General features: G+C 40.6%; 1 protein-coding gene across 1 annotated transcript in view; it reads right to left on the bottom strand.

Annotated features, from left to right (window-relative positions):
- The window catches only part of SLIT3 (slit guidance ligand 3), a 534,144-nt gene that overhangs the window by 44,572 nt on the left and 471,718 nt on the right, over positions 1-17,854 (bottom strand). The window contains exons 27-28 of the mRNA XM_059825130.1: positions 13,394-13,491; positions 6,481-6,620 (exon numbers count right to left, since the gene is read on the bottom strand). Of these exons, the coding sequence (XP_059681113.1) occupies positions 6,481-6,620; positions 13,394-13,491 (238 nt within the window). The remainder of the gene's footprint in view (positions 1-6,480; positions 6,621-13,393; positions 13,492-17,854) is intronic.

Genomic DNA, 17,854 nt, shown 5'->3' on the forward strand with positions numbered 1-17,854 from the left:
ATAGGCGGACTCTGCTCCTCCCAGCTTTATTAACTACGCAGTATGCACCAGCTGCCAGTAGGCAGGTAAGTAATGGGCTTGCGGTCAACTTCTAATCCTCTGACGTGTTTCTTCACAGATTGGATTTAATGAATCATGATTCCCCTTTGAGGATGATATTCACTCCACCCATCCTTTAAGACAGTAGTAGCTGAGATTCCATTTTCCTAGAGATATACTGTGGTCCTGATGAACAAAGAAATTCTGCAGTATTTCTGGTTCCCCAAACATGACACATTACATTTTACAAATGGGAATATGACCAGAGGAAATCCTGGAGCCGAGAGCTCCAACATGACAGGACACCCATACTGAGACTAAAGACAGGCTGCAGCACTGCCAGTTACTCTGTATTTCCTTCTTCAGTCCCAGTACAATGAGATAAGAGAGTCCAATCTGATAGCAATGACATGTGGTTCTCTCTTAATAAAACAGAGCTGGAAATGGGCTTGGGCTCTTGAACAAAGCTAAAACCTTCCATCTCTTCCAGGACTTCTCATTCATAGTGATACAAGAGGGAAATGTGGGTGCCTTTTTATTTTTTGCACAGAATGCAAACACACTTCACGTTTGCCAAGTAACTTAAACAGAGAAACTTCCATGTAAGGCAGAACTCCTTCAAATAAAAGGAAGAAAATACACCAAACTTTGACCACAATTTTCTCTGTTTGTCTAGAGGAAATAATGGCTGAAGTTCCAAATTTTTAAAAGAGGCTGAGAGTTAAGTACTTGTTTAAGCCTTCAGTATTTATTAGGCAGTCCATATCCTTATGGAACCACAAGGCTGAACCACGCTACCTAAAACCTTCCTGTTCCTATATCAAACACATAGTTAAAAACTCACAACGGGGGAAAAACAACCTACGGTGCAGTGATCCACTTCAGCTTCATTCAGCTGTCACTGGTGCCCATCTCGGGGACTGCCGCAAATCAGTCTCACAATGGTTAGCGATGGGAAACGGGCTGGAGAACTCCAGCAAAGAGTGTCAGCCACAAGTCACCACACAATTTCTTTCTTCCAGAGTTGTTTGGCTTGACTAAGTGCTTGGCTTTGGCCGTGCAACATTACCACAATCAGATCCGCCAGAAAAATGGACTGTAATCACTAACAGTGAATACTGTTCTGTCTAAAAGTAGCATAACTGCAAAAATCTCAGATACCATCTACCACAGGACACCACAAGGTCCCCTAAGGTAAAATAGATCTTAGCCTTCTCTTCCAAACACATAAAACCAGAAATAGTTTCTAGCTTTTTTTTTTTTTTTTGATAGATTTTTTTTTTCTGTGATACAAACTGCTTGCAGCTTTTTCCCAGGGAAACAAACTATTTTAAAACACTTGCTCCCCCCCTCCCCACCACAGGATGCCATGTGTTTTAGAAAAGACCTGTTTTCAGTAGTAGAAGCCACTAGTTTTTTTGTTTAGGTTTCAGAACAAAGAGGTGTAGCTATTTGCTGAGGCTTTTTAGGATCCTGAGCAAAAACTGAAATATTTCCTTATTTTTTTGTGTGTAAGCACTACGAATTTCTGCTTCTGGCTAACATCAAATAGATAGGAAGAAGGAAAAGTCACAGCAAACAAATAAAACTAAATAAACTAGCAAGTAAAGCATAAAATCATTCAAAGTACATAGTACATGTTTGGTACAGCCCATTTCATCCTTTATGTATGTTTGGACTCCTCTTCAAGAGAGTGCAGAGAGGATAGTGAGACTGAGGAGAGGATCTCTTTTTGGGGGTATGAAATTCTGTATTTCGATGTAGAACTATAAGCAAAACAGTGATGGCTCTCAAGAAGGTCTATGACAGTAGTGAACAGAAAAAAGGAATGGAAGAGAAAAATTGTGTGAATTTTGTCCTGCATTTCTAAACCACAAAGCTAGGGAGACAGCGGAATGTTTATATCAATAGCTGGAGTCAGGGCACGCTAAAGCCCAAAAGATGGAAAAATACAAAGAGGAAAAGAACCGGGGTGACTGATCTAATTCACAGCTTCCTCCTTCGATGTTCCTGTATGTTTCTTTTTGAAGAGGAGGAAAGCCTACAAAACTGTAAGGAGGAGCTGTAATCCACCAAAGGGTCCGACCAGGTTGTAAACCAGCCCACAGACTGCTCAGGCTTTAGAGCTGGCTGGACTTTGGGTACACGATGATCCTGGAGGCAATACATGTTTATAATTTAGCTTCAGGATTAAAATAACAAGTTGGGGAGAGGAAAAATAAGACAGCACCTGACAATAAAAGCCATCAGGACTGCTACACAGCACGAGTATTGGTTTGGTTATGTAAATACAGGCAACAAACATTGAAAATATTGACTTTAAGAATGGTGAGGAAACCCAGTGGTGCAGGTACGGGCTTGAATATTTTTACGGCAATCAGTTATCTGCCTACCCTCCCTCTCAGTTTTGTCTTCTTCAGCTTATGTTTACCAATTTCATAGAATCCGTTTGCATTTGCACATTGTTTTAAAGTTATTAGATGGCAAGGAACTAGGAAGGAGGTTACTGTGTGAGTGTGGGTTGTTTTTTTGGTGTGGGTTTGTTGTTTTTTTTAAATGAAAGTGAAATGGGGCTGAAGTGTGGGAAATTCCTTCCCTCAGCAGTCACTTAACAAATTGGCCATTTTTCATCTACTTTGAGTGGGGGAAAAGATTGTCAAAGAATTTTAAAGAAAAACGCTGCAAAAAGTTATTAATTGAAGAAAGATCTTTGGCCTTCATTATTCCAACCAATGAAAGCAAAATTTATGCATCATTATTTGGGGTATTGTTTCCTAAAAAGGCTATAACAAGTAAAACTAGACAGACAGAAGATAAAGCAGGAAAATACTAAGGTATGGAAAAAACCAAACCCTGGATACTGCAACTCAGTCAAATAGTCAACATTTCCAACACATGCATTTTTAATTTGCATTTCATTTAGGAACATGAGATTTACTATCATGATTTAACCACGAGTCAACTAAACCAAGGGGGATCCTAAATATTTCTTGCAGAACACCACACATACACGGGCTTGGATGTTCTTCCTCCCTGTATTCAGACTATTCTTTGTATTACAACATACACTTATTTTATACATGCAGTGATTACTGTAAAAGCATTGCAGTCTTACCAGTATTACGGCATCCAAGACCATAAGAGTGATGAGGGATTCGGACTACCTACTTTGCAGTCCTACCACAGCCTGCCTACCTCTACAGTTGAGAAAAGAAGGAATCTGCAATAGCTGAGCTGGGCATCTACAACCAACAGCCCGAATGTTACTCTAAACATCACAGATTATCAGTACAGAAACCTCTAGTCTGATCTCCCATGTAACATAGACCACTCTTGAATTAACTTATTAACTTGTGTTTTAACTACAGCATCTGCTCAGAAATCCAGTTTGTATCTAGAACGAACAAGTCTTGTATAATTATGAGCTAATGAACCTTTTAAAGAAATGTCTATTCTCCATACAAGGGGGGGGGGGGGGGGGGGGGAACTTGCTCTGTCTGCCTACGCTTTGTTAAGCCAAATAAGATTTTTCTTGAGATCTTCAAGACCTATTCTCAATCCCCCAATTTTTTTTTTATGTTTCATCCCTAATCCTCTTTCTTATCTCTCAACTTGCTCCTCGAAGTCTGAACAACAGAACTAAGCATAATATTTGAGCACAACACAAAGAGATATTACCTACATTTTCTGTCCTACTAGATACACCCTGCCTATTGATATCACTGCCCCTTCAGGCAAAGTACATTGAGAGCTCATTGTCCCCCAGCCTGCTTCACAGAAAAACTGCTCCCCTGGGAAGTACCCTCCGCCATCCATTCTTTGTTCATACAAATATAGATAAAATCCATGCACTTGGCAACTCTTGAGGCACACACAGTCTGCTAACACAATGTTTAGCACAGTCAGCACCTGAGAAGGAGGCCGGTAACTCAATGCACAATTCTGTGCACAGGAGTAAGTATTCCTGACTCCTCCAGTGACCCGCTTTCTCTCGGAAATGTTAGCATTCACTGTTCTTAGCATATTCAACACAACATTGAAGTCATCTGCGCCTACTTTTTTTTTTTTTTAATAGATACTGCCATAGTAGCTTCAGGTATTGCTTCAGTATAAAAAGGTTTATTTAAAGAGAATATAGATAGAGATGCCCTGGATGTCACAGGAGACTTCAGTCAAACTCTTTGGTCAATAGAGCCCTCTCTTTTCACGTCAGGCACACAAATCCTTTCAAAGTACTTCTTCATGACTTGCTTATGTGCTTCCATGGTATTTCCTTAGCTGCTGTTCATTCAATCAAGCAACTTCAGATGATGTCCAATTTCTTGTGTTTGGATTCAACTCTTAGAGGACCCTCAAAACCATGGCTCAGATTTGTTTGGCTTGTATGTAACTTTTCTTTGGCTGAGGGCTTCAATTCTTCCAGCCATTTTATGCTTTTCTGCTCCGAGAGGGCCAGGTGTACCTCTGAGGGATATTTCAGCCCAGCCAGCTGTACTGCAGTGAGTCTTTCCAGGTAACTGATGAGGTTTGATGAAATACTCCCCTCCAAAATGGAGGTAAAGCAGGTTAAGGCAATTCTTTTATCACAGTTCACTAAAGTCTTCCTGGTTTTAAGCAACATGAACTATTGTAACCCTTCAGATTTCTAATTTAAGCAACACCCCTATTTTTGCAACCTTTTCCATTTATGATTCATATTACATTTTCCAGAAGTATTTCCTGCTCGTCTTCAAAAGTTCAGTTTGTTTCAACTGCAGTCAAAGCTACTGCCTGCGTTGTGATTAGCAAATGCTTACTGTGTGGTGTATACAATTGTGTGTATCCTACGTTGCAAGACTGGGGTCTAGTATTTGACAAACTCCTGCTAATAAGCATAAGCACAGCACAGACAATATTCAGATTAAAAAAAAAAAGCTGGAAGTTGATTAAAGATATTTCAAAACTGATTCTGAAGTATCATATCATCCAAGTCTTCTGGCCCCCATCCAGACTGCCATTTGAGAAGAAATCCCAATCTAGTTCTTTCCTACCTTTTTTGTCTGCAAAAACCAAAATAATCTGCAATATGCCTGTGAAAAGGAAAGTGCATTTGCATATATACTGGATTCAGTTCCTTACTAGATATGTCTTTTCTTGGCTGGGCAAATATATTTCCTCTTGTAAATGTAAAGACTCTGCCTCCTTGTATAGAGTTTTGTTTGAAACCACCCAAGAACAGCTCACATAAATAGTGCACAAGTAAGCACAATGGGCTCAACATCCTATAAGCAAAACTCTTTACTCTGCTAAGCTGAAGTTTTTCAGTTTTTGGCAGAAAGATCATTTTAGAACGCCAATAAATGTACATTCAAGTTATAAGGCTTTTCTCAGCTAAAGATTTACATGGGCCTCCTTTGTATCAGCCACAAAAGTATTTTAAGAGTTTGGAAATTCTAGAAGATTTCCTCCTGCCTTACTCAGCCACTCAAGCTTGATCCTCATTAAATCCCTTGACATGTAATATATTCCAGCGTACAAGAAGCCCTTCATTACTTCTCCATGCTTAGAGGTAATAAACCCATTTCAAAGGATGGAAGTAGGAACTATTGCAGGTGTTTCCTTACCACTCCATGCTGAGCCAGGAAGGCCATGCTAACGCCGTTTGAATGAGTCAACGGTGTGCGCCAGTAACGACTTGAGAAAAAGCATTTTTAGATTCCAGTTAGGAGGGTTTCTGCTCTTGCAGAAGGTTTAGGAAGGAATTTATCTGAAATGCAGGATGGGCGCTGGAGATACTCATTCCATTTCTAACTCAGTTACCAACTTCTGTCACTGCGGACTTAGCAGGTGACTGCACATCTGCCGAGCTGGGCTAACTGCCATGGGCGCACTCTGAAGACTACAACTGAGCCTACAGTTTCTCACACAGCCTTTGCTTCTCCACTTGTGAAATGGAGGTAATGAATTTAAGTGGCATATTGTCAGGCTCATTTTATTTAATAAATGCGGACCTCTGAGATCTCAGGTGAAAGCCATGCCCCAAAAGCTATTTTCGTACCATAATTTAAACAGGAACTATTTTTATTTTCCAAGATTCAGAACAGATGTATATCAGGCTCAGCTCAGTACTGGGAATATTTCTGAAATACATTTACAGAATGTGCGTGCAGAAGTACAGATTCCTCTGACACCTTAAACTTCACCATTTTTTAATGTATTTTACAATGAAGCATCAGTATTTTGACTCAGAAAAGCAGCCACGTTTGTGAGCACGTGTATTGCAATATTGGTAGAACTCACATCTTTCCAGTAAGACATCCAGGTTGCTTTAAAATGGGACTAGATTCTTGGTTTAATTATACACTCATGGACAAAGTAAACGTGCATTTGGACCCTTCCCTTTAGGCACTGAAGGGACTCCCCATGGATTCCTGTTCTTCTTTGGTTGTGACTCTTTCTTACCTGCGTAATTAGGAGGGCAGACACAGACATAGTTGTTGATCCCATCCACACATGTAGAGTTATTCTCGCAGTCATTATCTTCGCAGTCATCTGGGTTTATTTCACACCTCTCCCCCTCATACCCAAGGACACAAGAACAGCTTTGAAGAAAGAAAAAAATTAATAAAAGTTAGCATGGATCTGGAGGAGCAGGAGGTTTGAGGTATAAAACTGAAATTAAAACATATAAAAATGAGTTGCTGGAGCCAAATTCACTGCTGTTGTGAAGTACAGAGCACTTTAACCCTATGTGTTTGGTGAAGGATGCAGACTGATGACATGGGGTCATGTAATTATTTACATGAGACATAAAAGCATCAGCAGGAGACAGCCTCTGTCATGCTTCCCTTTGCTTTCTTTGTTGATAACTCTAGCCCTGAATTGAAGTAAGCAACTCCAGGGCAGGAGAGTAAACACTCATCACAATATTCAAATCCTTGGCTTCTCTGTTAATGATTTTTTGAGTATGTGGATACTTGCCTCCTGAGGACTGCACAATCATAGGGTGACTTGGCAGCTTCTAGATAGCTCGCTCTCTTTAAAGAACAACGGCTTGAATTGAGTTAACAGACACGAACATTTTCTTCTCATTACCACTTTGTCGCTTGTCCAAACAAGAAATGGTTGGGAATGATTGCTTTTACAAGTGAAGTAAGGTTTCAGTGCTTCTACAGCTCCTCCAACATCTATTTGTAGAAGAGCTGATGATGTCTAGATAATTCAACTAAAACACAAACAAACAATGGCAGAGCTAGGAATGGTTCTGTGAGGATGTGGACACTATTGAAGAATAATTGCACTAAATATTTAATCTCGCAAGACTGTGATGTGTGGTCCCTAGACGGAGTGTAAGAAACTAAGTGGTTGAAGAATGACTTCAATTTTTTTTTTCAATCTCTGTTTCCTCTCTAGATCTAGAAGTTATGGTTGCTAAGAGAACCTTTATATTTTAAACTCGCTGTAAGTGATGAAGAGGTGGAGGCCACAGTTTCCTAAAAGAGAGTCTAAACCCATGTGTTAAGTGCTCCAGTCATTTCAGTGGCTTCTAAGAAGCCAGCAATGATATTTGAAGTGTCAGTATTGCTGTTCACTAGTCACAGAAAGCGTGTGTGTGGAAGGGAAGTTGTGTTGTTTCGAGTTCCAGTCCAAACTACACATTCACTCAGCTGTTCATTTCCTTTCCCATGCAAGTTCTGGTGGCAGAAAAGGAACTGAACAAATGCAAAGCACTACTGATTGATGAGGATGAAAACCAGAAAGCACCAGAGCAGTCACACTAATTGCCATCCCCTGCTTCCTGACACCAGGAGAATTTCCAATGCACAGATAGCCGCAGGGTACTTTTTTTCAGCTCGGATGAACAAAGCGGACATGGGGTGGTTATCCTGCTGTATGTAGGTGTCATGGGGTTGAGATGGAGAATGCCCTGCAGAAATAGGAGATCTTCAGAATCTGTGAATAAAACTGCAGCGCTTTTGGGCTGCTTGCTCTCAGCATGACGTCTGCTTCTCTTGCTCCTGTGTGCCACAGACTGAGCCGCGTGAAGGGACTCCCAAGGGAGGGATGGTACAGAGCTCTGCATTCACCTTCAGTAGGTCCTAGGTTGGACCCTGAGGGTAAGGTTAGATTCTTCATGACATAGGCAACCTCAGAAACTAAGGGAATAGCAAAGAGGAAGAAAAAACGATAGGGAATGTGTCTGGAGCCACCACAACAGTAAGATCTTCTAGATGGGTACAGAACAGGCATATAGATCACATGCTAACAGTCATCTTCAGTCAGTTCTGCAGGGACCATTCACAGGCCATGTGAGTTAGAAAACCTTCACCATGAATAACCAAAACCAAACTGCTCAAATAAATCCAACTTAGGACACAATAAATCAATAAGAAATATTTTCTTTTCCTGTCTCAAGCTCATTACTGCTAATAAAATATGTCCTCTTGCTGACCCTGTAATGATCCAGAGGATCACAGGAGGCAGATAAGAAAGAAGAGCTGGCACACCATCTTCTGTGGCAATGCAAGTGTCAGGGAGGGGGTTAAAGACATCTAATTAAATACAGCAGCACATTCATTATGTCTCCCTTTTCTATTACAAAACCCCATTTTCAGGGGTTTATAACTCAGCCATAAAAATATGCTCCAGGCTGCAACTTGGCATCCAAGGTCTCAGTTTGGGAGCACAAATTTTTCTCTCCATTTAAAGAAAAGCAACAAGAGTGGCTTTGTGCTGGCTATTTTTATGGGAATATAACACCATTTTCCTTCCACAAAAGGACTGGGACAGCTTGGATGTATGCAATTAAAAATGACATTATTAAATACTATCACAGTAATGGTTCAACTCAGTAGAGTTACCATTAGTAACAATACATATGGGATTGTTAACATACAATTGCTCAGTATTAGGACACATTCCATACTGAAGGAAATGTCAGCATAATTGATGACATTTGGCTACTGGTCCCTATGTATTATAGGGACTCTTTACATTATTGCTTACGTACGATTCTTTATTTTGATTTGCATTCAAATGTGCCAAATATGAGGACCGAAATTAAATGATAAAACATACAGTTTGGGACCCGGATTGAACCACATGTTGAAAGAGTTGCAGTTTGGGACTGTTTGTATGTATTTTCCCAGAAAAAGCTTAGAAGAAAAATGAAGTTTGCAGAGTGACTGGAAGGTCATCAAACTTGGGTTCCAGCTGACTGAGAGAGAAAATTCATTCCAGAGACAACGATGAAAACTTTGTTCTGACTAAATAGTGAAGCAGTGTGAGACAGCATTTCATTTGGACCTCGGAAACAATGGAGCCACGTAGGAAAGAACTATTTTCTAAGATGCTGTGATTGCATAAAGGTCCACATTCCTTATTCCTCCCGTTTAGGGATTTTCTGTTAGTGTTGTGCTTTCCTAAAAATAAAGAACTAAATAAACCCCCAAACCATCATTATCCTCATGAAGGTGCAAGGGAACACAGAAGTTAATGACAACATTTTGGGGTAAACTTTTGGAGCTGAAGTGTACTGACAATTTTGTAAGTTTACTATATTAGAATTTTTTTTTCCCCGAACTCTAATGAAACAGCATCTGCTTATTAACAAAGGCATACATGCTGTGTATCACGTTTCAAATAATCAACTTTAAAATAGATATAGTAAATTCTTTCAGCAATATTACAGTTTCTTGGTAAAGGAGCTTTTATATCTACATCCCAATGGAGTAGCCTGTAAGTGTGGAAGTGCAACGTTTTTCCTTGAACTAAGCAGAATTAACACTAGGGAGTTAATGAGTTCCAGGATTTTACATTTATGAGGGAACTTAAAGTTTGTGGAAAATGCTAAAGAAAACGCTCTGGAAAATGGAGGGGGTTTTATATGGAGAAAAGTTAAAATAATCCAGAGACTTTGTTTCCCAGCACAGTAGGTTATCAAAGATCAGCTGGTTGCCTGTGGCTAACCGAAGCAGGGCTGACAGCTCTGCCTCCTTTGTCAAAGTCTCACTTACAGGCATGCTAAATGACCAGGACATGTCTGATTGACCATCTGCTTTTATCAGTCTCAATAAGCACCCTTTTTGGCAATCTTTTGCCAAAGAAGACATAGATTAGATTAGAATGAGCAATTCAAGGGGAGGAAAAACTTAATGTTTCTAATCCCCTGAGCCACACAATGCCACTTAACTATTCTTTAATACAGAAGTCGTCCCTACCTGAAAAAAGAGAAGGTGAAAATTACTCAGAATTGAAAAAGTGCAAGAATAAAAGATGCCAAGGAGGACTGAAGAACTCCAGCTGAACCTTTGCCCTTCGGCTGCCCCACCAGGACCTGCTATTGCAACAAATCTGAGCGGCTCAGTCCCCTGCTGCTGCGAGCCCTTGTGGGTACCAGGCACAGCGGGCGAGTCAGGCTGGAATCTCAGTCATAACTATGAATTTCCTGTCTTTGCCTGGGGAACATCACCACCTTAGCATTATTTAAAAGGTAATTTTCTTGTCTAAGGCTACAGAAACTTGAGAGTTAAACTGCTTGGCATTTCATAGGGAGAGAGCTTTGGCTTAAGTTTCCTTTTTACAAGAGTAAAGATTTGACAAGTTTGGCAGCAGAGCTTGTGTATGAATATATTTCCCTAGGGAAGAGAATATACAGAAGATATAATTTCTTTTACAGGCCACACAACAGAAAAATCCAAGGAGGCCTCTCATGAAAATGTTTTTGACATCCACTTCCTCACAGCATATAATCTAAGGCAACGTTTTCCCATCTTGATGAACACAATTTATATGCACGTAACTCTGACTGCTGCCATCCACTGGAGAGGAGATTTCCCACCAAAAAGACCCAAACCAACCAAATTCAATCTCAAAATGTTTCTTTATCTTCCCTGTCACTGACTCTTCCATCCCCACACCACATTGCTCTAAGACATGCTGAAGTCCCACGCTCCTGTTCTGCAGAGCAGCTGGGTCTATGGACTGACTGAATTAAAAACATGGAGAGAAAATAGAGCAATGCGTAAGCTGAACATTCAATTTTATGAAGCAAGATTTTGACGAGATATGGTTTTATGTGTCTTTTATTAGACCAACCGAAACTACATAAATAACTATAAAAGCAGAAATCTTCCCTAAAAAGCCTCAAGTGTTGTTAAGCAACAAAACCACCCCTGCAGTTTTGTAAAGGAGCTCAAAAACTACGTTCATTTGGAACTGAAGCAAAGCCTCTGAAATTGTAAAATTCTTCACAAGAAAAATTCAGAAGCAGCTTTCATTTCAGGTCATTCAAAACTTTTTACTTTCTACCACAGAACAAAACTAAAATGCTAAAGAAAAACCCAGTCCAAAATATAAGCTGAAGCCTTTCATTCCAGTATTATGGATATTATAAAATGTTTTACTAGCACATTTTTAATATCAGCTAGATTTTTGAAAAATGAGCACTGAGTGACAGAAAGCAGATATTCTAGTATGGTACAATTGTGCTTTGGCACAAGCTGGAAAAAGCTATCTAAACAGTATTACATGAGGGTGACCAGAAGGGAATACGAACCGAAGACCACCAGACCTTTATTTCTCTCAAGCAGAAACTGAACCTGAACTTTTACTCTAAAAATTGCTGGGCCTGCTAAAATCTAAATCACGAAGAGGTATACCAGATCAGAAGTGCAGAGTAGTGGTTTCACCAAAATCTAGGGGGTCCTGTCAAGTAGCATGACCATTTGCATGTATGTGATCTATGATCTGCAGAGCCTCCCCATCCTCTCCCACCACCATGCACCAGTAGGACGCTACGGACGCATCTGTACCCAGGAGATGTGCTCTTCTGCTCTGCTCAGGGCCTTGTCACAGGTGCTCAAACTGAGCTTTAAACTGCCCCTCATGGGGACGGGGCCATGCGTTCTACTCCTGTTCCCCCATGTTGGAAAGCCTCAGGCTGTTACCTGTAACAGAGCCTGACAGCGTCCCTTCATCCCCATCAACCTGCGCTTTTCCACTGCAATATCATCAGAGTCCTTCTGTGTCTAGCATGTGCTGGGTCTGTTCCGGTAAGGGGGGAATTCTTGAGGGTGGGCAGGCAGAGACAGAGAGAAGCTTTGGGGCATTTCTTCCATTTTCTGCTGCCCCACTCATCCCACCCACAGGGCAAAATGGAAGCTCTTCTGTGCCTCGTTCCCACAGGAGGGATTTGGGGAGTCAAAAGGAAGCCACAATGCTTTCCTGGAAATATAAAAGGCATCCTACCATTGGTAGGGGAACAGGAGGGCGGCGCAACCCCCACCCCTGCACCTAAAGTCCTGTCGGTCACCCAAACTTTCACCTGGCCCTTTCTATTTCGAAAAAATCCTATTTTCTGACATAAGATGATATGGGTTTGCTGACTTGGTTAACAAACAGTTAACCTCAGTTGGAACAGTCTTAATCACAGCTGAAACCAAACTGGAATCAACCCGAAAAAATGTACTGGTTTGACTCCCTGCTTACACCATTTATAAACCTTGCAACTCAGTGTCTCTGTCCAGCTGTCACTGATCGGAAGCTATACATAGAAGACAACAAAGCAGCAGCCTCAGTAATGTATAAAAGCTTTTAAAAGTGAGGCTTTCATACATGCAATTGAAACAACAGAACGGTGTACTTTTGTACATATTTTGTGCAAGAAATAGCATAAATACTGAGGACCAAATCTATGAAAATTTCAGCAACTCTTTTCTAAAAAGAAATTTCTATCAGCTTTAATGACAACTAGTGGCCAAAGCCTCAAACTTGTATTTTCTTAGCTGTAAAGTAGTGCCTGTAGCAGCACAAATCTTCCAATTACCTCCTGAAAATTTCTGGACTTCTCTTGGAGTATCCCCACCTATGCTACATCTTTGGTATATGGAAAAACTGAAATCCGTAATGTCCAGCTGTAGAGGTTATTATTCTCTTGCAGGCACAATGCTCACGATGTGGCAATCTCTCCATGTTTTTTAATTGTTTCTTGAAAGCCTATTTGTCTACAAGATTCTTCAGCGTGAAAACATTTTGCATCTGGGTTGTGAAGCAACAGATACTTACTTTACAAATACAAAAAAGGGTATACGTGAACTTGAAATGTCCCGAGGAAAATTAGCGTACAGATAACACAATGCAGATCAGGGAGACTGCTCAAAGTAGCTCTTAAGAGTATATTCCGTTATGAAAAAATAAGGAGGCCTGTTTCAGAGGAAACAATATGTCACTAATGAAACCAGATTAATTTTTCTGTATGGCAAATAGAAGTGGCACATGCAGCAGCTTTTATAAAGTAGCCATTGTAGTTCATGAACGCAAAGTAGAAACACATTTAATTTTATCATCTCATTTTAAACGAACTTTATGTTACTACCTGAATCCATCCTTATTTGCCTCGGTGAGGTGGCAGGTCCCTCCATTCTGACATGGATTTTGAATGCAAGAATTAATGGGCGTACTGCAGTCTCGACCCTATTTGGGAAAATTCAAAAGAAACAAGGTTAGTAAGACTCATGTCATCTGAATCAATGTCTCTTGCTCCCTCACCCTACACGTGGCGCCATTTACAGGAGGTCTCTGGTCTTCAGACCCGTCACATCACCTGATGTTTTTTATTGATGGTCAGATATATTCGCCACTTAAGTGAGCATTTGGGCACGGCAACTGTTCTGACCAATGGGACTGGTGGGTATCTTGGTATAATTTCAGTTTCAAGACTTTAGTTAACTCTTTCATTTGACTGTTTTAAGGGAACAGTTGGTTTCATCATTACTCTAACACGCTTTAATCTCTAACGTTAGTTACAATGAAAAGAATTAATCACGACCAAAGGTAGGCAGCAGACCACACACAGTCAGCACAAGACCCCATAGAGTGAGCACTCATTCAACCGCATTTACCAAGTGCTCAGTTAAACACTGCAACATTACACCATACTCGTTACTACGCATTGTCAAAACCTAAAGGGGAAAATTCATTTTTATCATGGGAGCTGAGTTTGAATTTCTGTACAGAACACTGTTTGAGATACCATCGTTGAATCAGTTCCCTTCTTAAAGATTGCCCTAAAATATACATCAGTTCCAACTGAACTTCACTAGCTTGAACAACCTCCGCTGTTACCAACTGACTTTTTATTGGCTCTTCAAGGCATAGACATATTTCTCTGATCATTATATTCTGCTGATTAGAACAAGCTATTTGTAAAATTGGCAAATACATCGAAGAGTTTGGTCTTGCTTTCCAGTTACTGACACAATAGGGTGGAAAAAAGACACCTGAAAGCCTCAATACTCAAGGGATCTGTGCAATCACAAGAAGTTCAGGAGATCTCTATACTCTTCCTACCAAAGATCCCGTTAGCAGTGGCCCTCTGCCAGCTCATCTACTAGAAAGCTGATACATGACTGCAATCAAGATGAGAAAAATATCTCAGGAGACACATTAATTCAGTCAAGGTTGCTGGGTTTTTTTGCCTTGGTTTAAAAACCATTATTTGCATTGTACTTTAGAGGATAACAATGGTACACCTATTTGTAAGTTTCTAAACAAAGAGGGCAGATGCCAGCCCATGACATCGGTTTGTAACAGCTGTAACTTTTGTGTATTAGTATTGAACATTACCCTACCACTGCCAACTTTCCTTGCTGATAACACTCATCAGAAGTCATTCCTTTCTCCACCAAATTTGCAACAGCTTCTGACCCTTTTCAGACTTTACATACCTGGTGTGATGTACTGGAGCGGGGCACACTCGGATAAGTTTCTATAGTCTCCTTTTTTTATGATGGCCATGTTGTCAAAATGAAACATGTTGATGCTTCAGCCATATACTGCACATGAGAGCAGCAACTGTTAAAGTTGTTTTTCCACCTAGCTTTGAGACTTCATTGTTCTCACTTAAGATACACTATTCCATTAGAATTAAGAATGGACTTTGAGAAGGCTAACGCTGTACTTGGCAGATACCTGACAATGATTTGCTTGCCTCAGGATGAATACAGTGGAGTTAGAAAAGGCACAGAAAAGGACTACCAAAATGTTCAGGGAGATGGAGCAACTACTTTAAAAGAAGATACTATAAAGACTAGGACTCTTTAGTCTGGAGAAAAGAAAACTAATGGGTGTGATATGACTGAGGTTTACAAAATCATGGAGGTGGTGAATGCAGAATTTGTCACACACTAAATCCCTCAGCAGCAGAGGGACACTTACTGATCTTAGAAGATGAGCTTAATACAGATAAAAGAAAATACTTCTTCCAAAGTATGAGCTTCTGGGATGTTTTTGCCACAGGAGGTTGTGAAGTCAGATAGTATAAAAGCCATTAGACAAATTCATGTACAATAGATCCAAACCAGATATGAAAGGCAATAAGCAGACATCAACATCCCCAGTTGGATGATGGTGGGCTCTGGGAAAACTGGAGAGAAGTGGTGGCCAGGCTTGTGTACTCTCCTCAAACAGTAAAGATTTGCTGCTGCCCCCATGACACACAGAATGCTGCAGTAAATGCACTACAGGCCCATTATGGCATTTCTCATGTTCTTATGTGAAAGTTATTTGAAAGGCTTATTTGGCTCTCAACAAGGAAAACTTTTTTTTTTTTCCCCCCAAAAGAACCTAGCTGCTCCCTGAACCAAGACTACATGGTTTTGTGTATTATAAGGGAACAGATCTCCCAGGAAAACCACACCAGGACGGGTTTGATCAGTTTGTCTATGGCTGCGTATCTGTTTGGGAAATCTCGCTCTCAAGCAAAGAACAAATAGGCTGGTCACATCTTTCTAACCCTTATTCATCATTGCCCACCCCTCTCTCTTACATCCTACATTGATCAGAAGTTCATGCTCAGCACTTGACTGGTGTGCCCACTTCCAGCAACGTGCCCAGCCTGGAGGTGACAAGGCAGCAGGAAAAGGACTGTGCTGGTTCCGTGACAGCTCAAGCTCCACTCATGCTTTAAGTACTGTATAAATAATGGTGGCAATCTTAATTTGTCACTGGAGTACTTATCTTGAAATTGGTGCAGCCTCAATTAAGCCTAATCAAGGCATTAAAAAACCAAAACCAGCTTATAAGTGTGAACTTTTCTACAGAGTTCATTTGATCTTGTCTGTCCACTCGTGGTGCTAGGCTCTCCCATTCACATGTCATACAGTTCAGTCCTCCAAATACTACTGAAATCCTCAGTATTTTGTCAGGTAGGACATACTGCCATCGTACTGCGGGAATAATTGAGACACACAGTAATTATACTTTCATCCAACACCACAGAGGAGCTTTGTTACCGAAATACAAAGCTGTATTTCTTGAAGCTCTGTCCCCAGTATTCCCCAGCGAGAGGAGACGCAGATTTGCATTTTAAAATTTGTGCAAATACAAGGAAACAGGGACATCCTTTTCCTTGGTTGAATCAGAAGAGAAACATTTCCAAAGAACAACAGAAAGATGCGGCCAACCCCCTGCCTCACTGTGAGTTCATTCCCCCAACACAGCAGTGCAGGCAGCGTGTGAAGACCTCACCCAAGACCTGGCAGAGAAGGTTTCTGCTTCATCCGTGCTGCATTTGCCAAACAGCCTGTCCTTCTCCATTTGAAATCCCGAGCCCCCAAATGTCTCAGGGAAGAATTGGGAAAGCGCCGAGTGAAGCTCATGCAGGTTTTATTTTGGCACCATGTGGTCCGCAGCGCTCCACGGATGCGACCCATGCAGCATAAACACTAATCCGCGGCCACCCTTCTGCAACATTGTTGCCTGTGTTTTGTCCATCTGTGTTGTGAATCCTGTGTGTTTACCATGTTATCCTAGCGAAGCTGGAAGATGCCATTTTTTACACTTCTAAGAGCACAAATACTTTTCCTGTGTCCCTGAAGAACTGTTTTATAGATACTTCACTAATGTCAGTTACTTCTGTTTCACATGAACTCTTCATCCCTGCATCACTAAAATATTAAACCCTTTGCAGCTAAGCATAGCAAGAAGCAAAGCAGAAACCACAGCATCTGTTTTTCTGAAGGTTTTTGTCACAGTTGAACACCGTGTAAAATAGTCCCATCACTTCTGCTGTAATTACTCGGATTATTTTGAATGTTCTTGTAAAAATTTAATAAAGATAAATGTTAAAATGAGAGCAAGGCATTTTCAGTCTCTCTCATCGGCACATGAAATTTCTCTTGACTTAGACTCAGCTCTCATTTCTGTACTGAACATGGCTGAACTGTTGGCTCCTTGGGCCTCAGGCACCATGGAAACCAATTAGTATGTCCTGCTGAATCAGACCTAATTACAACACTAAGTTGCCATGTGGCTTTAGGAAAATTAGAGTCTCTCTGACTCAGTTTACTCATTGTAATAAATGGGCAAACGGCACTTAATCTTTCTCTGAGGATTATCTTCTCTGAGTTGACTTTATCAACAGCACATTGAGAGCCCACAAAACAAGTACAATTTCTCTAACACAGAAGACTGAAAAACAAAGAATTCTGAAAGAAGAGAAGCTGCAGAAAATATCAGTACTGATAAATCTACAGCAAAGCAAGGCCATTTTATTTCTGTATAAGACTGTCACTACCCAGAAGAGCCTAAAGACATTCTAGAAATATCTTTCAAATAAATAATGCAATTCTCTAGTCTCAATTTACAGTAAGACTGTTCTTACTGGAAAAATGGAATTCCTGTCAAGTACCACTAAAATTAATTTATCTGTGAGTTGGGAAAAACTCTTTGAATTACATTCCCTAGAAATAACTATTATTACGAAGGAGAATATTGTATATTCGCTTCAAGACTAAAGAGCCTTCTAATGAAGTCTGAATCAGAACACGAGGTGCAG

This window comes from Gavia stellata, chromosome 16, assembly GCF_030936135.1.
Source record: "Gavia stellata isolate bGavSte3 chromosome 16, bGavSte3.hap2, whole genome shotgun sequence".
Classification (NCBI taxonomy): Eukaryota; Metazoa; Chordata; class Aves; order Gaviiformes; family Gaviidae; genus Gavia; species Gavia stellata.